Source organism: Lissotriton helveticus, chromosome 1_1, assembly GCF_964261635.1.
Source record: "Lissotriton helveticus chromosome 1_1, aLisHel1.1, whole genome shotgun sequence".
In the NCBI taxonomy this organism is placed as follows: domain Eukaryota; kingdom Metazoa; phylum Chordata; class Amphibia; order Caudata; family Salamandridae; genus Lissotriton; species Lissotriton helveticus.
In genome coordinates, this window is record NC_136057.1 from 345,942,051 (window position 1) to 345,966,885 (window position 24,835).

Sequence of the window (24,835 nt, forward strand, 5' to 3'; positions counted from 1 at the left end):
GAACCACCGGTGTAGGTGGTGTAGCTGCAGGTGTCTTCTTGAGCGGTCTGGCACCAACATGACCGGTTTTTGGGTCGATGAAGATCTTTTTCTGTTGAGGGTCTGGTTGAAAAAGGTCCTCTTGAGGCACAACCTTCTTGGGCGCCGATTTTTTCGGTGCCGGCGTAGGTTGTCTAGTGTCCTTAGCCTTGGAAGGTATTGAAGCGTCCTGTGGCTTAGGTTTCGGCGCCGAAGGTGTCGTCTTTGGGTTAGAAGGCAAGTTCGAGGGCTTGAAGGGCTCAGAATCAGGCAGTGTGTGTTTCGCACCGTGTGCGGCTTCGGAGCAGGTGCGTCTTTTGGTTTCGGTTTCGGGACCGAAACAGGCTTTGGTTTCGGTATCGGCACCTCTTTCGGTGTCGGAGCGGAAGGGTGTTTTGGCTTCAGTGCCGACGAAGTCTTGCTTGGTGACGAGGCACCGGAAGGCGGAGAACATTTTTTCGGAGTCGAGCCTGAAGGCGGGACTTTCGAAGTCGATGATCGGCCTCGACTGGGCCCAGCAGGCGGAGTGCTGACCTTTGCCTCCTGTTTGGGCGTATGTGTGGCCGGGGCAGTAGTACTCATGCGCTGACCCGATGGAATGGAGTTGTCGGAGTCATCTGCCTCGGAGACGATCAGGAGATCCGGTGAGTCTTCTTCGGGAACGAGTGAAACCTCGTCGTCGAAGATGTCTTCCGGTGCTGGAGCTGTTCTCCTCATCTCGTGTCGACGGGCCCTCCGGTCTCGGATGGTTTTCTTCGCGCGGAAGGAAGCACAGGCTGTGCAGGTCGACTCGTTGTGGTCCGGCGACAGGCAGAGGTTACAAACCTCGTGGTGGTCGCTATGTGGGAACTTTGCTTGACATTTCGGGCATTTTCGGAATGGAGTTCTTTCCATATGGTGCAGGCCGCACGGCATCGATAGGCCCAAAGGCCCACTTGGATGACCGGAATGGAAACTTCGCTGTCGAAAGGTGTCGCAGTCGATGTCGAAGGCAGGTAGTATATGTTTTATGAAGTTCTGCGCGTCGAAGTTGCAGAAAAACAGTTTCTGGGCGGAGCGGAGAAACTTTCATCCGAACCCAGTGGTGGAAAAAAACAATCTGAGGATGGAGCCGATGCCCATGCGCAATATTGTCCAAGGGAGGAGTCACCTATCGGGACTAACAAAGACTTCTTCCAAGAAGACAATAACCTGCAATCATCCGAGCCCAACACCAGGTGGCGATCTAATGCACAGTGTACTATCTACAGCTCATATGCCTCGAACATATTGTACCAGTGGAATATTTCGTTTTCTTCCATTCGATGCTCATTTCAGGTTCCGTAGATTCTTGATGCGGATGATCAAAATTATTTATGAATCACCAAGTCACGTACAAAGGCAGAGGTTACACGTACTGCGAGCTTTTGAACAGTACACAGAGCACCTGTTCATAACTCCTTTTGAGTTATTTTCATTCTTTTCACTTATAATTTCACTATTTTTTAATCACTTTATTATTCTTTCACTTTTAGTTATCAGTTCACTTGAACCCATTCTAACATTACTACCATACCGCAATATGCATAGCATAGAACTTTGGTGAGTCTGTTTTTTTTGCTTATGGCAGATTGCACTGCGGCGGAACGCATGCGTAGGCACAGATACGCGGAAGTGTTTAAGATACTTATGGCGTTGAGATGGGGCATTCGTTTGGACTCATTTTTGGCCGCTAGATGTGAAACGCTGTTGCGTTGAGGGTTCTAGTAAGTACTAAAGTCTCCCTTGAACTTTTGTATGCATCAATGATCAAGGAGTGTTACAGAATTAAATAATAGTTTTTTACTTAGGAGGTGGCTGTACGGCGGAAGCATGAATTAATCACAAACACGTTTTTCCGACGTGTTGACCCAGTAAGTCAATTGCGTATGTGACTCACTTATATACACGTTAATCTTTATGTTCGCACAGACGGGTATCTCCATTGTACTACAGTGGACTTTTACGTCACCATATTAGCTAAACTGCGTGATGCCCAGTTAGGGTAAAACTTGTTGTTTCAACTTGTTGCTTTGAATACGGTTAAGATACACTGTGAAAGCACTCTACACTTGGGATATAATGTATAGAGACTCGCAGTTTTGGTTGCAAGCTGTGGTTTACTCATATAGCATGGCTACTTTGAAACATACTTGTATGAGTACGCAAAATACAGTAGTGCTACGAGTACTCTAGGTGTAACGGCAATCACTGTAAAGACACAATTAATTTTGAACAACCTCATCAAGTACTCTTGCAGAAACCCACATGGGATGGGAGAGCTTGTAATGCTCTTAAAACTTCTTGTTTTCTGTTTATGCTTGTACATATGTATTATTTGTCATTTTTAGAGTTCACCTGATTAAGGGACTTCCCCGAAATGCATTGGGAACAAGGCATTGAATACACCATGATGGTTATTTGTTTGTAATACAATATAATGAGAGAACAGTATCATGATCATTGTATGATTCAGAGTTGCAATGATTAAAAATAATGGTTGCGAATAACAAAAAGATAAAAAATGTAAATAAATTGCAACAAAATTGCATAAAACAATTGGTTAAAAAAGTTTATTTAATTTTTGAACCTCAGGGGCATTGTTGTGCAACTCGATGTGTGTGACAGGGACTGTACACACCACTTCAGATAATATTGACAGTGGCATAGAAGAGTTAATACTTGCCTTAGGAGACATTCATGGTAAAAGGCTGCACTGGCACATTGGAGGTAGTTCTTGGCATAATGGGCATAATGTACACCCATGGTAAAATACTGGTATTGGCATATTAGAGGTAATTCTAGCTATGTGGTGCTCCTGTGGCAAAATGCTGGGGCTAGCACATTGGAGGGGATTTTAGTTGTAAGCTGTGAATATAGAGGTAGGCCAAACAGGACAAAATGCCGCCCTAACATATTAGAGGTATATTTTGACATAAGGGTCATTCATGGTATATGAGTGACATTAAAAGTAAAATTCTGAGACTGGCATATTTTATGTAATGTTTGGCATAGGAGGACACCCATGCCATGTAGTGGACACCCATGACAAAATTGTTGTATAGGGAGGACATTTGTGACATATTTGGGCACGCGCTGCCTATTTCTGTTTTAAAAAAGGGGGTTTAACTACTTGGGAGCATCAGGTTTCACTGGCTTGGCACACAATGAAGGGACTTAAATAGTTAGTGAGTGCCCTTTCTGAGCCCATGGCTTTTTAGGAAATGTATGTGAACTTTTTGCATTGAAATGCACTATTTTACCCCATTTTTCAAACTTTTCTCGGGGGGGGGGTGACAAAACCCCCACCTCCCCCTCAAACTCCTCTAGAAGGCTGCCTCACTTGCTTGACTTGCTGCAATTTAGGTCAAGTATTGTATTACACCACACTATTTTCAAAGGTGGTGTCAGCAACCTAATGTAGGTATATCTAAAATAGACATTTGTGTTGGTGTTATATTATACACGTGGTTATTAAGGAACTTCATTGATGTCAAATATTGTGAACTCAAAGGGTGTACGATTTCACTTCCGCCACCTCTGGCATTTCGGTGAATTTGCTTGTGTTTTTAAAATCATATCATTTTTATGGAATGCTGATGGGCATTTGATCCTGATACTATTAGAAAATACTGTGAGGAGGTGAATTAGAGTTTGGGGCTGTGTAATCATGACGGAGTTTGTACTGGCCCCTATCCTTTCCACACTCTGTCTGGAACACCAATGTCCCACCTAAGCAGACTAGCTTCACCCCAATGGATCAAAAACGAGGTTCTGGTATGGAGTCAGACTGCTGGATAATTCAGTGTGCATACATACCGAACGGTCTCTCCTCATCTGGCTTATTGTGAGCTTAGCTAGGAACCACTTTTCCACTGGAATCACAATGGAGTGGAAATGGGAAATTCAGGAGTCTTCTCCAACAATCATTGGGATCCTGCTTATAGAGCTCTGGTTGAAATGAGACCCTACATTTCTATCTGGTGCAGACAGTTCCCTTGTTCTAGATGTACAAGATTGGCAGATGTTGAAAAGATGGAAATTGAGTTATCAAAAGGGTTCCAGTTACGGCCTCTACTTAAAAGCAGTAGAGGAAATATTGGTTAAATTGTGCCTGTAGAACTAACACCATGGCTTTGAACTCTCAGAGCTTTTGGATGGCCAGTAGGAATCTGGAGACTCTGAATAACATAGCGCACATTTGTAAAGACCACTTTTACCCAGAAGGGTATCTTGGCGCGGACTAACAGATGTTTATTGTTACCCAACCCAATGGTACTCATTTTATCGACCTCAGAAGGATGAAAGGCTTGGTGGAGCCCTGGGATTTGAACCTGTGACAATAAGGTTAAACACAGGCTTCCTACAGTGGATGCATTAGTCCATTAAGCCACCAGACATGGCATGTAAAGTGGGAAAAAGGTGTCACATGTGGAAACGTAAGAATAAACCATGCCCAGGCAAACCCACCTACATCCCTAGAGGCATATAGAGATGTACTCTGACCATATTACTTTTGCAGGAAGTTCACCCAGGAGGAGCAGAGATGCAAATATGATTCTAAACAGCATCTAATGTGACTACCTGCAGGCAGAATACAAACAGGATCCAGGAGGGATGCTCCGACTTTCGAGGACGTAGGCTCAACGTGGGCATAGTTCCAGTGATGCACAACAGATCATGTACACTCAATGCTTGACCTCAACAGAGTACAGTGATGAATGCTATGAGGATAACCTTATTTTACAAGGGGGATCACCAAGACTGCCCATGACTGTGGTACATGTACCCTAAACATCTCTCTTGGCCCAGAGCACCTCCCACTGCCATAGCCAGTAATTCACTTCAGATCTTGTGCTGCACCCAAGAGTCAAAGCACTTCTCTAAATTCAACAATGGATTATGCCACAAGACACCAATGATGACCTTGTTCTTTTAGTCTCCTCTAAATGATATGGTATCTTCTCTTCCGTGCAGACCCCAGGCCAGGCAGTGGGGCTTTGAATAAGCCTGGATTCACCAGTGACGGGGAAGAAGCAGTTCTGAAAAATGCCCATGAAATTTAATGCATTGTACTGCAACATTTATATAGCATTTACTCCTATTGAAGTGCTAGCCTACTAAGGGGCATGCTGAACCATGTAAGGAGTATGGGTTGAAGTGTGTTGTGTTTCTTTTGATCCTATAGGGAAAATGTTTTCACGTCGTGAAATATTACTACCAAGCTCCAGTTTTCTTGTTATGGGACACACCGTTTAAAAAATGTGGTGGATAAGGATTTTGGGAATTCCGGAGCGAAGTGAAGGAAGGAATCCCACTCAGTTCGTTGAAGACTGGCTGAAAACGGTCGTTGGTCCACAGGACCTAACCCCGCTGTATAGTGTGGAACGTGCGCACAGAATACCTGCAAGACCGCCCAAGCCGGGGGCACCACCGCGACCACTGATAGCACGTCTCCTACATTATAAGGACCGGGACTCAGTACTGCGAGTGGCAAGAGAAAAAGCGCCGCTAAGGTTTGAGGATAAAACCATCTCAATATACCCGGACTTCACCCCGGCGGTGCAACGGGCCAGATCCACGTTCCTTGGAGTGAAGCGAAAGTTGCGGGACAGGAATTTGAAATATGCCCTGCTGTTCCCTGCTCGTCTCAAGATACTGTACGAGAACAAATCGCACTTCTTTGACACCCCTGAGGAGGCTGCGGAGTGTATGGAGGTGACTCTCACGCCGCCGAATACACAAGACCCGTTTGAGGAGGACCGGGGCGGAGGACCCTCGCACCAGGAGGATTATCAGCAGAACACAGCGAGGGACGAGCAAGCGAAAGACTCGTCGGAGGGACGGAGATCAGGATCAGACAGGTCTGGGAAAAGGTCGAAAGTGGTCCAACTGACGGAGGCAGCTCTGGCCGCCCACGATGCAGGAGGCATGGCTGACACGGGCAGCACTTCGGACACGCGCCCGGAGGTGTCCAGCTCTGCGGACAGCCTGCAGCTCTTCCCCAAGATCACGGCACAAATGGCGGATGATCTTTGACTGCACCCTTGGCAAACTACAGGTGGTAATGTATGAAACTCAAGCACAGGGACGAACTTGGGAGGTGGGGTGATGGGGACACACCAGCCTAGGGCATGCTGTGACAACACCAACAGGTACCTGGCAGGTGTACGTGGACAACACCCCCCCAACGTATAGACATGTTTTGGATTGTCTTCTGCCCACATTGGGCAACAAGGTTTGGCCCTCGGGTTTTTCTGCTTGGGGACCTTAAAGTTAGGGGGTTACACGTTTTAATAGCACTCAGCTCACTGCATACCTTTCACATGGCCTTCCGACCTCGAGGCTTGTTGGATACGCCCACCGCAGACAAACATGGGGACCCTTAATACCTACAAACTATGCACCTGGAATGTACGGGGCATGGGGTCTATTCACAAGAGACACAGACTATTGGCACAACTTAACCGGAGAGGTATCAGGATAGCCCGCCTCCAGGAAACTCATCTGAACAGTGCGGAGAGCGCTAAACTGCTCAAGAAATGGAAGGGACAGCTGTTTGCTACCTCTTACTCTGTATTCTCGAGGGGGGCGGCACTTTGGCTTAGGAATTCAATACCCTTTAAGGTCATGGAGAAGAGGATTGATAAGGAGGGAAGATATGTCTTTGTACGTGGTTTACTGGATGGCTCCCCTGTTGTGCTTGGCAGTGTGTATGCACCGAACTCCGGTCAATCTGACTTCCTGACTCGCATGAATGGTGTGTTGGCAGACTGGGTGCAATGCAAGTGGATTATAGGCGGGGATTTTAACGCAGTACTGGATATATCACTGGACAGGTCACATCCGCCTCTGCACGCCACGGAGAGTAGGAGGCAGGCGGACGCGCTGACGCAGTGGGCAGAGGGATGGGATTTAGCAGACGCGTGGCGTAACAAACACTTGTTGAACAGGGAATACACTTTTTACTCTCCGCCCCCTAGATTGCACGCTAGAATAGACCGCTTTTTCTGCACCAAACCCTTGATGGAGGCGGTTCTCACAGCGGAACATATGGGTAAGACCCTCTCTGACCACAACCCGGTGGAAATAGCGCTGCAGTGGGGTAGGGTCCCGACGCCAATACCGACATGGCGCCTCAATGTGGAACTGCTGGAAGACACTGTCTTCACGGCGTCACTTGCAGATGCTATTACGTCTTACTTCACCATAAATACAGGTTCTGCCAGCTCCCGGCAAGTGGAATGGGATGCATTTAAAGTGTCAATAAGAGGGGAGGCAATGGGGGCACGGGTGGGCAGGAGACGTGATGTGATAGAAAGCCTTCAGGAGGTAGAGGACCGCCTAGCAATGTTGGAAAATGAGGCTGCGGGTACCCACCTGCCCTTCACGCCGCTACAGGAAGCGCACATAGGCCATGCTGAACTGTTAGAGGAACTGCGAGTACTGGACTATAGAGAAAACACCTGCAAGCAACACGCACAAGCAGAAAGATCGGGCCCTTTACTGGCCCGCATCATACGTGATGCCCCTGCACACTTGCCCATACTAGAGGTTACTGATCAGGGGGGGTCCACGGCCACGACTCAAATAGACATTAACACTGCTTTTAGGGACTATTATGCCACATTGTACGGCCCACACCAACAACTCTCAACAGAGGCATTCGAGGAGTTTATGGAGGGTCTAGGCCTGCCACAACTTGTGGACCGACAAAGAGACGACCTGAAGTGCCTTATTACGGTTGCGGAGGTCCGGCAGGCCATACGCGCGCTCCCGAGGAATAAAACCCCTGGGACTGACGGCTTCCCAGCAGAGTTCTACGGGGCCTATGCCGACCTTATTGCCCCGCGCCTACAAGTGATGTATCAGGAGGCGCTGCGCACCCAGACGCTGCCACAGTCATTCCTTCAGGCGCTGATAGTCTCCCTCCCAAAGCCGGGTAGAGATGGTATGCACTTAGCTAATTACAGACCTCTATCCTTACTGAATACGGATTATAAAATCCTGAGTAAGATCTTGGCAACGAGACTAGCTCAATACATACCTCATTTGATACACCCTGACCAATGCGGGTTCGTGCCTGGCAGAAGTACGGCCATGAACCTGCGGAGGTTAGGCCAACTCATGCTGGACGAGCAAGCAGGCAAGGGAACGAAAGGTTGTATTTCCCTGGACCTGAAGCAGGCCTTTGACTCCCTTAGATGGGATTTTATGTTTGCGACGCTCAAAATATTTGGGATACCGCCCGAGTATATTGCTTGGGTCAGGCTCCTGTACACCCACCCTACAGCCCGCGTACGTACGAACAGGTGCATCTCGGTGCAGCTGGATATTGCGAAGGGTACCAGGCAAGGTTGCCCGCTGTCCCCGCTCTTATTTATTCTAGCGCTTGAGCTGCTGCTATGTAAACTTCGGAAATTGGCACATCACAGGGGCATACACAGAGCCGGAGCAGTTCACGTGGTGTCTGCTTATGCGGACGATATTATTCTATACCTGCGGGATCTGAGAGGTGACCTAGACCCCATACCTAAACTTTTTGAGAACTTTCGAACACTGTCGGGCCTCACCATTAGCGAGCCTAAGTCCTATGGCTACTGCTTCAGCGCTGCTGGTGCGACCACCCCACTGTCCTTTGCGCCTCACACTTTCCAGATGGCGGAAACAACCTTCCGTTATTTGGGGATTCAGGTGTATAGAGGAGCTGAAGACATGATTGATGGCAACCTGGGAAGGGCAATAACAGCTCTGAAATCACAAGTACACTTCTGGACCGCATTGCCACTGTCTGTGGCGGGCAGAGTGGCCATCTCCAAGATGGTTGTACTACCCCGCCTGATCTACTACTTCACGAGCTTACCGTTCGAGATCCCGGCTACAACATTTAAGGTGCTGAATACAGTCCTGACGGAACTGGTGTGGGGCTCGGGGCGGAGGCGCATTGGCTTGACCAAGCTGCAGCTCAACACCGGTACGGGCGGTATGGGAGTACCGGACTTCCGGGAATACAACTATGCTTGCCAACTACAGTGGCTGGCCTACTGGCTGGCGGGACGAAATCTACACGAAATTGACATGTCGGAAGCGGACTGGTCAAAGGGGAAAGTCCACACACTGCTTATACCTCGTTCGGAGGTTCCTATGTCAACGCCCCCGTTGCTGCGACTCGCGATACACTATCGGAGGAAAGCAGGGAAATACACGTTACCTGAGTCCTCCTACGCTCCCACAACGCCACTTCTGGGAATCCCTCTGGGGACGGGGCTGCTGTCGAACCAGGCGCTCACAGCGTGGCACGATGCGGGAGTGACACAAATCGGGGATCTGTTTGCAGATGGCCGGCTGATGTCCTCAGAGGACTTTCGCAACACATATACCCCGGGAGGACTGTTCCTCCTGCATGCTGGAGTGCGCCGGTATGTGGTGAAGACATGGGCGCCGGATGGAGAAGAACCTCTTACAAACCCGCTGCTGACGATGCAATACCTTATGGGAACGGGCAGCCACCTGACTAAATGGCTCACGAACAGTATTAGATCGGGGAGGGCGATATCATTACAGCCCCTATGAGCCAAATGGGAGGGGGACATCGGCAGACCGCTCCGATAGAGGGAATGGGACAGAATCCTTAAATTTCCAAAGAAAGTGTCCAGAAACCCGAAGTTTAAGTTCATACAACTGATGGTGCTACATAGGGCGTACCTAACACCTCACCGCCTGCACGCTATGTTCCCCACCGCAACTGATAATTGCCCCCGTTGTGGTGCGGATGACGCACGGCTAATACATATGATATGGGAGTGCCCGAGGTTAGGGTACTACTGGAAAACGATACATGAGACGTTGCTTGCTCTAGCTCCTTCCAGGCCAATAGACACCATAGACTATGCCATACTGGGACTGGGGCCTGCGGAGCGCAAGAAAAGTGTAGCTACACGATTCACTGATCTGGCCATGCTGCTTGCGAAACGCACGATCACAATGAGGTGGAAGTTGGCTCGACCACCGGACCCGGAGGTATGGAGGGCGGAGGTAGTGCGATGGGGAAAAGCCGAAGGCGAAACACTGCAGCGCGAGGAGCGCAAGGGTCTCAGGAAGACCCCAATATCCTTAGATTGGTATGCTATGTTATGGGCGTTTGAAGCGAATGGAAACACAGAGTCTGACTCGATATCCACCGCCGGATAGGATGAGGGTAGTGTGCCTGTAATATATGTAGATTAATGTATAGTTGGTGCTCACTTACACTCAGATGGGAGAATACATTTCTAGGTGCACCGAATGGAAACCTTACGTAACTATTTGAATGTTGTCCCTGTGTGATCTGTGAAGGGATGTGAATTGGAAATAAGCAGTGATAAGTAGAGCCATGTAACATAAAGTTTTGCTACAACTATTTACGAGTGCCGGGAGAGGGAGGGGAAGGGAGGGGGGAGTTTAACATGGAATTCTTTGGATAAAAATGAAAATGTCTAATTGTTGCACCTGATACTGAGAATATATGTACACACCAGACTGTAGAATATATGACTGTAAGTTGATACCCGCAAATGCACTTAATTATCCTGCTAATAAAAAAGATTTAAAAAAAAAATGTGGTGGATGAAGAAGTGTGAGAGAGGTGAACAGATTATGGTTTTCAATAAATTGGCAGCTTCGAACAGTTTGGCAGGTCCCTTTATGGTATTTCTAATGATCATAGTCCACTTAGATGGCTTCTGCACTGGGATGTCAATTCTGAGATATTTTATTTAACGTTTCTGTTGTTGAGCAGGCGTAGGTTGGAAGAAGTCATGGTGGAGAGGGTATTTGGACAAAATATCGATTAAAACATAATGAGATGTTGAAATATCGACTTTTTAATACCATTATCCACAAATGTTGTAGTGCAGGAATACAGTTGGCAAGAATATCTATTTTCTTTTTCTTTTTTTAATTTTTTTATTGTTCAACAACATCAAGAATACATTTTCATTATATATTTCATCAGAATAAGAAAATAAGCAAAAAATTCATTTCAACAGATTAATCCATGTACTAAGCTCATCATACAAATACTAAGTATGTTAATTCTTACGAACTCAAAGTCATTAAGGCTGTTAAGTGTCTGTTGCTTACTTAAGCTTCCCCCAGTCTTAGCTTCCAATCTATTATTGGGGCCCATATCCGTCTCGAAGCCTCTCTTCTTACCCTTCCCTTTTTTTCGAATAGGGCCTGTTCCAACGTGTATATCGCCAAAACCCTGGAGACCCATTGTTGTAGTGTCGGCGGTCTCGGGTCTTTCCATAGCGACGCTATACATAATCTGCTTAATGCCATGGCCATATACAAAAACTCGTAGTGAGGTATTTCCAAGCCATCCTTTGTTACCCCTAAGATCATTACTTCATCTAGCAATACTATACTCATTCCCAACGAGTTCTTGAAAAACTGCTCCAATTCTTGTTTATACTTATCTAAAGCAGGGCATGAAGCAAACATGTGAATAGTATCTGCTTGGGTAGATTGACATCTTGGACATGTTATGCCTCTTGTTCCACCCCACTGTGCCACCCTGTGGGGGGTATGGTATAGTTCAAACAATGTTTTATATTGCTGGGTTTGCACATTTGTTGCTCTCAGCACAGAGTTTGACAGTTTTAACGATTTCTCAGCCTCATTTCCTGTCAGTGCCAATTTTGTTCCCCATTTCTCATACATTTTTTCTGAGTCATCCTCCTTATATTTACATATTTCACCATATAGTTGTGATATAGAGCATCCTGTCTCATTTCTTATGTCTTCCATTAAGTCTATTTTTTGCATATCAGCACCCCCACCACGCTTCTTTGATAAAACAGACCTTACTTGTAGATATTTATAAAAATCTCTATGCCTTAGATTATATAGACGTTGCGCATTCTCATAAGTGATTATCCCTGCCGCCCCTATAAGATCTCCTATAGTTCTAACCCCCTGCCTATCCCAGCCTTTCATTACAGAGTCATGAAATATTCCTGGGAGCGATGGGTTCCCATATAGCGGTGTATAGTAGTTCATTCTACCCAATTTTATCTTCCTCTTAATGATAGACCATACTGTTATTGCGGCCGCCAGGGTCTTGAAGCGTACCTTCTTATAGTAACTTTTCTCATCGTATTTAAGAAGCCATCTCTCCGAGTCTTTAACCAAGAGTTCATACACATCTGGAATCACACCCCTCCCTCTCCATTTATCCGTTATATCCCCCCCCCAGCATCCCTCTTATATATTGCAAAACTGAAGCCCAATAATAGACTTTAAAGTCGGGAAGCATCAGCCCACCACGTTCTCGGGGTAGCGATAGAATTTTTTGACTGCGGCGTGTTCTTCCTCCTGCCCAAATAAACCTGTTTGTTACCCCTTCCAACTCCCTAAACCACTTATTATCAAATAACAGTGGGATAGTCCTAAAAAGATATAACACCTTAGATAAGAATGACATTTTTATCAAGTTGCACCGACCAATTGTAGTCAAATGTAGATTATTCAATCTGTTAAAATCAAGTTTGGCCTTGCTTATTATCGGTTCTATATTTTTTGCCACAACTGTCGAAATATCAGAGGTAATTAAAACCCCTAAATATATCGCTGTTCTAGTAATTCTTTGGTCTACCATTGTTATTTTTTGATTTATTACAACCTGCGTTTTATCTGCATTTAACTTATATCCTGATAGCTTTCCATATGTGGCAGCCTCTTCTTCTATCGCCCGCAATGCCAGTTCGGGATTACTTGATGTGACCGCCAGATCGTCCGCGTATCCCAGAATTTTTGTTTCGCATCCATTCAAAACAATTGGCCGAATATCTATATTCTGCTCTATTCTTCATATGAATGCATCTATATACAGGGCAAAGAGTAGCGGGGAGCAAGGACACCCCTGCCTAGTTCCCCGCCCAATCGTTATTATATTACTCATTTCACCCATAATTCTTAGTCTTATTTTTGGGTTAAGATACAATGCCCTTACTGCCTTTATAAATACGCTCCCAAGGTTTACCTTCTCCAACACTGCCCAGAGGAATCAACACGAGACCCTATCAAATGCTTTTTCAGCATCGAATAATATTAATGACATAGGGTCTCGTGAGGCTGCCGTTCCGTCAAACAGGGTTAAGACTCTCCTAACATGCACTGCCGTTCCTCTCCCAGGGATGAACCCATGTTATCTGGGGGATACGATCCTACCTATTATGCTCCCTAATCTATTTGCCAATAATTTCGAGTAAATTTTTACATCGCTGTTCATAAGACTAATAGGTCTATATGACCCAGGATTAGTCGGAGGTTTATTTTTTTTAATAAACACAATCATAACTGCTTCACACCAAGACTCGGGGGGGGGGTATACCATTTTGAATATTAGTTATTAAATTAAAAAACATCCCCCTCTATTTCGGTCATAAAGGTTTTATAGAATTCTAATGGGATAGAATCCGGGCCTACAGCTTTCCCCGCTGGAAGATCCAAGATTGCTCTATGCATTTCCGCCCGATTGATAGTTGTTTCCAGAGCCCCTTTATCAGCCGCATCCAGTTTTTCTAGATTTGCTCCTTCAATAAACTCCTCAATGTCATGTATCTCACCCCCTTGATCAGGACTATAAAGTAGTTGATAAAACTCCTGAAACCTTGCACATATATCCCTGGGTGCTGTGACTTTACTACCATCGTGAAGCATGATCTCTGCAATATCCCCCTTTGTGGCAGCTTGTCTTGTTCGGATTGCTAGTATGCGGCCGATCTGCTCGCTATATTCGTATTGTTCTTTCCTCCATGCCAGGTATTTCCCTGCTGCCTTAGATGCAAATATCTCCCCCACTGCTGCTTTTGCAACTGTTAGTCTCTGCGATATTACAGTAATGTCTTGTTTGGACCTAATAGCGACGCCAAGTTCTTCCTCAATATTAGCCACCATCCTTATTCTCCCTGCCACCTCCTCTCTCTCTGCCTTATTTCGTCTGGTTGAATAGCTAATTGTCTCTCCCCTTATGCCTGCTTTCATTGTATCCCAGACTATAGCGGGGGAAGCTGTTCCTCTATTTACCTCAAAAAACCCTTTCAACCATTCTCTCATAAGGTCAATGTACTTAGCATCTTATAACAGAGCTCTTTCAAAAGTCCAGTTTGAGGTCTGTTTGTTTTGCGTTGGAATTGATATATCTAAGATCAGCGGGTTATGATCCGACATGACTCGCGGGAGTCTGCTCACTTTACTTATGGTTGCTATTGTGGGGGAGACCCAAAAATAGTCTAGCCTTGCTAATACTTTGTGGGGTGCAGAAAAATACGTGTTGCCCCCACCGGCGTTATGTTGCTGCTCCCATATGTCTACTAAGCCATTGTCTTCCATTAGCCGTATCAAAGCCATATGGCTTCTCTTTTTTCTCCCCACAAATTGTTTGGGATCATTCTTCCATAAAACATTCAGGCCATTAATATTTAGATCCCCACAGACCACCAGGGGCTGGGGCCAATTAGTTAGTTGTGTATTCCTAGCATTAATAACTTCAGGATCATCAACTGTCGGGGCATACAGTGAGCATAAAGTAAAGTTAAATCCCTGCACCTGGCATTCCATCAGCACCCACCGCCCATGTGAATCTGCTTTTTGTCTTTTAACTACCGCACTGCCGTGCCGCGCTAATATAGCCACCCCTCGCGTCCTCGTCCCTTGTGTCGTACTAACAAGCAGTTGATAACCTAGCTGCCCCAATAATCCCTTTTGAGCAACCTCTATATGGGTCTCCTGCAGACAAAGCAAGTCAACATGAATTGTTTTTAAATACTCCCTCACCTCCCTTCGCTTTCTCCCGTCATTCAATCCACAGATATTTAATGTACCTATCCGCATTGATATTCTTGTTTTATCCTCAAATCCTCATTCAGCCTCTTGACAACTCTCTTATCTTTCAAATTTTGGTATTTCTGATCTTCCCCTTGTCTTATCTTATCTTGATGTGATGATTTTTTTGTTTTTTCTCCCCCTCCCCTGCGCCCCCTCCCCCCCCACCTGTTAGAGCAAGCAGGCCGCTGGCCTCTATGATGGAGTCTGGCTATCGACTCCCCTTTGCCGACCTTTATAAATACATTAGATCGCCTGAAAGAGTTACTCCACTTTGATATTTCCTTCATATCATTCAATTCACCCGTGACTTTACCATTACCCTCGCCATTATATTCCATTATCCCCAATCGACATGTGCAATGAACTTGCCCCTAGCCCTCCATCATCCTTATACTTATCTCTTGTATACATTAGACAGGGCTAAACCCATCTAGAACCAACATTTCTTTCCACCTAGCAAAAGGAGTTAAATAAAGATAAAGTCATCATAAAAGTCTTCAAGGCTTGTCTCTAGCTTCACCGCTGGCTTCACCACTGGCACGAAACATGTATTCCCTTGCTTGGATTTCAGAGAAAAAAACCCTAGTAGAATTTTTATGGATTATTTTAAGTTTTGCCGGATTTATTAGATAGGCCTGGAGGCCCATCTTGTGACATGGATCCAGTAATTCTCTGAGTCTCCACCTTCTTTCGACAGTGCTATGGCAATAATCTGGGGTTGAGAAGAAAGATTGACTCTCAAACGAACGTTTGGCATTGGGCCGAGCTTTTGCGTATACTTCTTCTCTCAATAAAAAATTACCAAAGTACACTAATATGGCTCTCGATCTTGATACCCCCTCTGCATTAGAAGGAGTCTTCTTTTTTAAGGTCATTGGGAATCTGTGTACTCTTTGAATTTCCCTGTCCCAGTCCCAATGGTTCAGTTCCGGGAAGGCTCCTTTAAACATTCTCAGGGCGTACGCCCTGATATCCCCGCCTTCTGCCCCTTCCTCTATACCCAGAATTCTGAGATTATTTCGTCTCTGGCGATTCTCTAGGTCCTCTAGCTTCCACTGGGCATCCACCATCTGCTTTTCATATCCTGTCAGCCTAGCCGAGTCTTTGGCTTGTTGGTCTTCCATCATGCCTGTTCGATCTTCCAGGTGTGTTATTCTCGTGCTTGTGGCTGTGCAAATCTTAGCAACCTTCTTTATAGCGCCTTGTAGATGCTTAGTTGCTAAGCGTTTTTTTTTCCCCTCAGCCCTTGTCGCATCCTGCAGTTGTTTAATTGATTTTAAAATTAGCTCAAGTGTGGGCTCTGCTGATGGTGTCTGTCCCTGTGCCCCCCCCCCAGCCATAGGAACCTCCTTCTCATTTTCGATCTCATTATAGGTATGCTGAGTGTCTGAGTAATCCCAGTTTAGACCTGGTTCAGTTTCAGTGCTTGCCACGCTGATTCTCCTACGGCTGCTGCCGGCTCTCTCTTGTGACTGCGTACTTCTCTGTCGCCTGGACAATCTTTTTTCCTCGGCTCTGGGCCTTTCCCCTTTGATGGAGATCCGCTTTCCTCTTCCAAATTTATGCCCAGGCTTGAATCAGTGTGTGTCCCACCATTCTCTTCCAAGTCAGAATGTGAGTCCTTGGATGCCTCTGACCCATCTGTTACTGAGTAGAAATTGTCTAATGGATCTGCATTATCCTCCAGCCCGCTCAGGCCGCTATTTGCTGTTATTTTTTGTACCAGTAGTACAGTTTGTTGCGCTGTAGTGGTTGCTGTTTCAGGAGTCCCGCCCGCAACTGTATTCATATTTAGTACCGTTGCTATTCCTTCAGTGGGGCATATATCTTCCTCTACAGTATCCGCTATATCATTGAGGTCCATGATATTGCTCCACTGAGTCTCTATTGAGGGGGTGTTGGGCGGCTCCAATGTACTGGCAACATCTAATTTAGCCGTATTAGCTGTATTGGAGAGGGCAAAGTATCCGGCTATGCTTTTTGATTGTCCGGTTAGTTGTGCAGCATTTATTGCAGCCTGCTTTCTAGCTCTCGTTTTGCTCCAGGCCACTGCGCCTTCTTCATTCAAAGCGTTATGAACATGGGCATGGGCATTTAAATCCTTATCTCCCCCTTTGTTTTTATCGACTTGCCCAGAAGGTTTTCCAGAGTTCTCGCCCCCCTCTGGCGCTTTCACTTTCCCCCCTCGAGTAGTTTTTGGTGCCATTTCGACCCCTTCAGCCACCTCTACCTCTACCACCTCTGGAACCACTATTGCTAGATTACAATATCGCTGGGAGGCTTTCAGCCGTTCTGTCCTTGGCAAACTCTGATTCAGACGTTGTGTATAGCTTCTTTGGAGACTTGCTACCTCCAAAGCCCTGCCAGTCAAAATTAGTGCCAGAGTCTCTCTCGCTGCCCCTCTGACCCCACGCGCTGCCTCTGCCTTACCCCTGATATCGCCGTCAGCTTTACAATCCTTGAGCGTTATGATCACGGGTCCTTCCAAATCGTCACTGAAAAGATTACTCTGCAGCGACGTGCATCGCTGCTTACACCACCTCCGCTGTTTCAGCTGCCGTTGTGGTCTCGCAACAGGTAATCTGTCCCTCTGGGCTCCGCCGAAGCTCCTGCGTCGTTGGGTGCTGCAGAATCTACGAGCTCTGCGCTCCGCCCAGCCCGCTCCGCAAACTTCGCCTGCTCCGCAGGGTTGACGAGAGCACCGAGAGCGCCGTGAGCGTTGCACCTCAGCTGCTGCTGCCACCGCCGTGGAGACCAGCCTCAAGACGCTTTCGATCCTCATCCAGGTATCGCTGAAGTGTAGCTTTGAATTTAGGTAAAGCCCTTTGAATAACCAAGTGTGTCTTTTCCTATTGTCAGCTTCGCATTTTTAAAAACGAGCAGGTCGGCATCGGAGCGTTCTCCTCTAGCCGCCTAGCCAGACGCCATCTTGCTCAAGACTGTGGATTATAAGAATATCTATTTTCTAAGGTAAGTAATATCGATGCCAAAAATATTGTTTCCAAAAATATCTATGTTGTTCATATTAATGTTAATATCATTTACAAAAATATAATTGTTAATAATATTGTTTTTCAATTATCTTTATGTATTTTAGTATATGTTTTAATTTTATATATTATAAACTGTCTGTATAATTATTGTTAATGTTTTTTAATATAGTTTGTAGATGTTTTTTAAATGTAATTTAATTGTTTATTGTAATTTTTAGTATTGTAGTGGCTTGTGGGGTTTGTACGGGTACAGGATGGGAAAGTAAATTTATTATAATTTATTAATAATTAATTTGTAGTTATTAATAATTATTTAATTGCTAATTAATTTCGCAAATTATATAATTAACTTATTTTTAAAGTTATGTTTTAGGTGTGAGTTGTGGGGTTTGTAGGGGTACAGGGTGGGAAGTAAATTAATTATAATGTATTAATAATCAATTTTAATTAATTCATAATGTAAATTTTGTAATTCATTTTTTTGTTAAGTTATGTCCTAGGTGCCGGTTGTGGGGTTTGCAGAGGAAGAGGGTAGAAAGTAAATTTATTATAATTAATTAATAATTAATTTTTAATTAGTAATAATTATTTGATTGATACTTAATTGGGTACATTGGGTAATTAATTTATGTTTTGGGTTATGTATTAGGTGTGGGTTGTAGAGTTTGTAGTGATATAGGGTGGGAATTAAATTAATTATAAATAATGAATATTTACTTTGAAATATTAATCATTTAGTTGATCATAATAGTAATTATGTAATTAAGATTTTTTTAAATTATATTTCAGGTGTAGGTCGTTGGTTTCATAGGGGTAAATGGAGGGAAGTTAAAAAATTCTAATTGATTTTTTGTTAGTTATTTATTATTAGTTGTTAAAATATAATTAATTATTAGTTAGTTATTATTACTTGTTAATATTTGTACATAATTATGTAAATTGTATAATTATTATGCTAAGTGAAGGTCTTATCCCATAACAGTATCATTGGCCTCTATTTCTTGTTCTTTTGGGGGTGGTCAGAAAGGATTTTCAAAACATTAGTGCTTAAGTGTAATATAGACTGATCATGCACACACTCTGCTTACCCTTATTTTGAGTCTTTCAAGGGTCATGTGTGTCTGGAGCTTGGTGTCGTCCTATTATGACACTCTTTCAGGGGTAGGAATGCCATTAGATATACATTTCAAAATGACTTTTTCTTATTCTCATAAACACACAGGTGATTTTTCTCTATTTTGCTTGCATACAAGGAATGAGATTCACATATGAAAATGCTGTCCAATCTAGACTGTGAAAATAATTTCTTAGTAAGGCTGTGCAATATTACTATTCCTTCTCTGTGTGTCTCATTCACTTCATGTGGGTCATTAAACCTTCATTGGCCAGGTGTTCTTGATGGCAGAATCCTGTTTTGTGATAGATGTGACATCCATCATGCTGAGCTCCATTTCTTTAGCTGGGTGTATAGTTCAAACCTCCCACCAGCGGCCTCCCACCAGCGGTCATAACTGGTAATTATTTTGTATGCTCTCATACTTTAATATTTAGTTTGGATTTGCTTAGGTGATGCACCCATTTGGCTGAGCTCAATTTCTTTAGCTGAATGTATAGCTCAAACCTCCCACCAGTGGTCACAACTAGTAATTATTTATATTTATTTTACTTTTATAACTTACTTTTATTATTTTTATCTTGTATGCCACCATGCTTTAATGTTTAGTTTGAATTTGCTTAGGTGATGCACCTATCAGGCTAAGCTCACTTTCTTTAGCTGAAAGCTCCCACCAGTGGTCACAACTAGTAATTGTTTTTATTTATTTTACTTTAATAATGTATTTGTATTATTTTTATTTTGTATGCCACCATGCTTTAATGTTTAGTTTGAATCTGCTTAGGTGATGCACCCATCTGGCTGAGCTCAATTTCTTTAGCTGAATGTATAGTTCAGAGCTAGTGCCAGCATTCTTTAATGTTTAGTTTGAATTTGCTTGGGGCTGGTGGTGTAGTCCAAATAAGACCATCTCTCATGTACAAACTCCTACTGAACCATATGTCTCGTGTCACGTTGCTTGGTTATGTTTGTGCACACCATGATGCTCATCAGGCTCATTCCAAACCCACAGTACATTTTAAAGGTCCCAATGCATAAGTCAGGAATGGCCACTAATATCACACCATCAAACCAAGGGGGGTGGCCCCGCCAGACCCTTCCTGGAGATGACAGGCACAGGACGGGCCCGCCCTTGGCACGGGCTTCGCGGGGGCACGCCTGCACCGCAGGATGTCCCTTGGCGCTATATAGCCGGGAGACAATGGCGGGAATGCAGCAGTATCCTGGCCCCTCCCCCTCCTAAGGGCAAAGCAGTATCGGCTTTGGAGTTCACCAGGCCCCATCAAAAAGCAACACCAAGTGTAGCGTATGAGAGTGATGGGAGTATAAATAATAAAAAATATCACAGTACCTTGAAAATGGATTTCGTACTTTTGAGAACCAGCTTCAAAGTTCACGACAGCTTGTTTATCAGTGTTGTAAGTAGTTTCCAGGTCCTTTGAAGTAAGTGTTGCTGCCTCCTTTCCGCCCTGCAAAAGAATACAATACATAAAGAACTGATGCGCAGAAGTATTTTTATATACTCTTTCCTTTGGAGAACAGAGTGCATAAAACAACTTACCTGGACCACTAACCACGAACATACATGCATGAGACCACAGTAACTTATTGCAAGGGACACTCATGTCTGTGGAACTTCAGCTTTTAACTTATTTGATATCTCTTACTGACACTCCACTGAATGAGATTCAGCCACACAGAGGAAGGCCATCAGTCTCCTCCCAAACCAACAGATGGACGAACAGTGCTGAATTTGTAAAAAGACAGGTGCACAGTGCTGTTCAGTGCTGGTGTCATTTCAAAACAAGAATACCTAGTCTTGTTTCCACCTCATCCATCCTTTCTCCTCCTCCCTACACTTCCTGTCACTTTACTTCACCCTTGAAGGTTCTTTTTCACTGCTGCTCCTCCATTTTCTCACAGTTTTCCTATTGTTTTCATCTTTCTTCTTTCTCTTGCTTGCTGTGGATAAAAGTTATGTCCATGAAAAATACGTCCTAATCCCCATGAAGAAATGTCAGTGCCATAAACTGCAAGCACCAGCACAAATAAAGCACTAGGAAAGGGCCGTGTTGTTGGAATTAGGGTTGCAGGAGCTGCTACAGCACTCCTCGTAGCATGGAAGATAGGTACGATAATTATTGCTGCACTTTTAGACACATTAACTTGGAAAGGCAATTGTCATGTATAACTAAACCATACATTCAGAACAATGTTAAAGAACTACTGTTATTTTTTATCATGCAAATCTGTGTTTAGTTGGGTCTAAAAGCATTTTGTAATTTGAAACTAATAATACTCTGACTCAGGCACATAAAAAGATTAACAGAGTACCTAATTTCAAAATGCTGAGATGTAAAGACATACGTGTTTCTTTTTTTAAACTTTAGAAATACTTTAAAAACTTTAAATCTCATTTGGAGTTGAAATGAGACATGTTGGCTCTTCATATCTTAATAATGGAATGCATATTTTTCAGAAAGTTCAAAAGTTGCATATGCATCCCAGAATAAAACCTGCCTTGTTTTTTTAAACTAACACAAGTACAGATGTACAAATCAGTGTGCTTTGCAGCATCAAATTGTAGGACATCACAGCAGGTCCAAAGCTTAATATGTTGCTTATCATAGGTCCGGAATAATACAAGCATAGAGGATTTCCATGAGAAAATCCTGGGTGGCCAAAATTGTCATCACCAAACAGATTAACTTCAAGGAATACCTGCAATTACCATAAAATCCCTATGGAATGGGGGATTACTTTCTGGACCCGGTTTTACTGAGCAGAAGTCTACCTGCCTGTAGTTTTGGTAATAATGCATTGCGCGGCTAGGTCAAGATGCATTAGAACCATATGATTGTGCATCTTTTGAATGTGGCTCACGCGTGCAGTGGTCGCGGGTTGGGGTTCAAATGGCATCTATTCAGTTGCTATTCGATCACCGACTAGGAGGCTGCTCCGTGCAGTGGGTGCAGAATTATTCTATTAAAGGCTTAATCTTCTATCAATCTTATTTCAATACTACAAGAATATAATTTTACTGTTAAACATATTCAGGGTGGTAAAAAGTTCCGCGCTGACTGTTTATCCAGAATGCTTATGAATAAGGATGACTAGTACGATATATTGGTGGAGGACATCGAGTGTGTGGCAGTAGTAGACGTAGTGCACAAGTACGTTTCTGTGTTAACCAATGATGCTTGGAAGGTAGCTTGTGAGAATTACCTTGTTTTGAAAAAAATGATGAATATAGAACCCGCAGCTGGCCTGACCCAAAATGCTTGAATGGTGAGTTGAGAATTTTCGCCCAGGTGTCTGGTGACTTGTGTGTTGAAAATGGTATAGTATGTCGGGGGAACAGGTTTGTACCGCCCACTGAGTTACGCTGTTCTGTTATTAACAGGGCACACCTTGGATCTAGTAAGACTGGAATGAAGATAAAACAGCATTACTGGTGGACCTCTTTGGGTAATCAAGTTAAAAATGTGATTGACAATTGTCCTGAATCTCTCCTTTCTGATAAACATTGGCGGACTTTAAATACACCTTTACACCCAACGGAGTTCCCTAGCGCACCATGGGGAAAAGTAGGCCAAGATTTTTCTGGACTGTATTCTGTACTCAATCACAAAATGAAATATGTCATTTTAGCCATTGATTACTTTTCTAAATGGATGTTTTACAGTTTTGTAGAGACACCAGATACTGAGTCTACCATCACATTTTTTAATGAGATATTTTTGTTAGAAGGGGCTCCAAAAAGTGTTATTACGGGCAATGGTACACATTTTGTTTCAGAGAAAATGTGCAGCTTTATGAGTAAGTCAGACATAAAACACTTAAAAGTTGCATTGTACTCACCCACATCTAATGGTCTGGTAAAAAGAGGAACAAGGTTGTAAAACTAGGAATCCAGACAGCATTAGCATCTTGCTTAGATGTGGGTGAGTTTATCGAACAAAAAGTCTGGAATTACAATGAGTCTCCTCACTGTATGACTGGAGTATCTCCTTTTACCTTGTTGAGAGGCAGAGATGTACATACCCCTCTCTTCCCAACATGGTTGAGTGAGATGTCTGGTGGTGACAAAATCAACTTGAAGGAAGTATCCGACAGGGTATCCATAAAACAGATGCTCATGAAAAAAGAATTTGACAGAAATATTATTTGAATTGTGAGGATTTTGTTGTGGGGGGTGGGTTCTTATTAACCCCTTCCCTGCGCCGCGAATACCACCGCGGCGTGGGGGGGTTGGGGGTGGGCACGACGCTTCTGTGCTCATGATGGCTCCACGCCGTCATGAGTCACGGGCGGCGTGTGCTCATGACGGCGTGGTGCAGTCTTGACCCCGCCCGCTCATTAATTTGCCCGCAGAGGCAGGGAATTAGTGCCGTGTGGGAGGAGCGACAGCGGCATGACGGCTCCACGCCGTCATGAGCACACACCGCCCGTGACTTATGACGGCATGGAGCAGTCATGAGCACAGAAGGGGTTAAGAGACCAGTCAAGATAAAGGAAGGAGAGTCAAAAACTTTGATGCCTGAACAGGTGATTAAGGTCAGCAAGTGGGCTGCTTTCGTGGGAAATACAGGATGGTGGAACAAAAGACAGCTAGTAAAAGTGTCCTCTGAGCAAGCTGAGATCATGCATCGTAGTAGGAAAAATAGTGAAGACGACCTTGATTGGGGACATTGGTTGCAATCAGAGGGATCCTCCGTCCGATCTTCTCCATCTCAAGATGTTGCCCCATCTCAGGTCGATACTAGTACGGATTTTGGTAGTTCAACCAGGGGTCGTGTCATCAAGACACCAAAAAGGTTTCGGGATTTCATTAGATATTGAGATTTTTATTTTATTTTATTTATTTGAGATTTTTATTGCGCAAACGATTACCCGAAGGTGTCTCGGCGCATGTGTAAGCTAGCAGGACCATAAAAATAGAGTTCACTGATCGAACAGCCATGTCTTTACGAGCCTCCGAAAGCTCATCAGATTGGGGGCATTTTTAATATTTAGTGGAAGAAGATTCCAAAGTTTTGGTGCAGCCACTAAGAAGCGGCGGTCTCCCCAAGTTACCGTTCTGGTACGAGGTACAGGTAGGAGGCAAATGTTAGCCGATCTCAGCAATCTTTTGGGGGTGTACAATTGAAATGCCTCAATCAGGAATTTGGGTCCAGTGCCATGCACGGCCTTATAGGCAATGCAGAGGGCCTTGAACTTAACACGGCTCTCTACTCTGAGCCAGTGAAGCTGGCGGATGGCAAGGGTAGTGGGATGGCGGCGAGGGATATTTAGAAGAATTCTGGCAGCCGCATTCTGTACAGACTGTAACTTTGACAGCACAGATTTCTGGGTGTTAAGAAAAAGGGCATTCCCATAATCCATTTTGGAGAATACCAGAGTAGAGACTAGAGTCTTCCCAGCAGAAGGGGGGAGATAAGGCAACAGTTTCTTTATTTTCTTTAGCATAAAGAAAGCAGAGGAAACAACCTTGTTAGCGTGAAGGTTGAGAGTTAATTTGCTATCGAAGATGACTCCCAAGTTCCTTGCCTTTACCACTGGGACGGGCGGAGAGCCCAGTTGTTTGGGCCACCAGGTGGAAGACCATTCTGGGGCGAGATTGCCAAAGGTCATAACCTCGGTTTTATCCGAGTTGAGCCTTAGGCAATTAGAGGACATCCACTTACTGACCGCAAGCATTGCTTCCTGAAAGTTAGCTGCTACTGCTGTACCATTTTTATGGATCGCCAGTACCAGTTGGGTATCGTCTGCGTAAGAAGTTAATCGCACCCCATAGGCCTTTATTACCCTCGCTAAGTCC

The 24,835-nt window shown here is 44.5% G+C and overlaps 1 protein-coding gene across 1 annotated transcript in view; it reads right to left on the reverse strand.

The window, feature by feature from the left end:
- Positions 1-24,835, reverse strand: part of LOC144807718 (protein mono-ADP-ribosyltransferase PARP12-like) — a 361,427-nt gene that overhangs the window by 148,679 nt on the left and 187,913 nt on the right. The window contains exon 7 of the mRNA XM_078673379.1: positions 20,366-20,483. Coding sequence (XP_078529505.1) covers positions 20,366-20,483 — 118 coding nt within the window. The remainder of the gene's footprint in view (positions 1-20,365; positions 20,484-24,835) is intronic.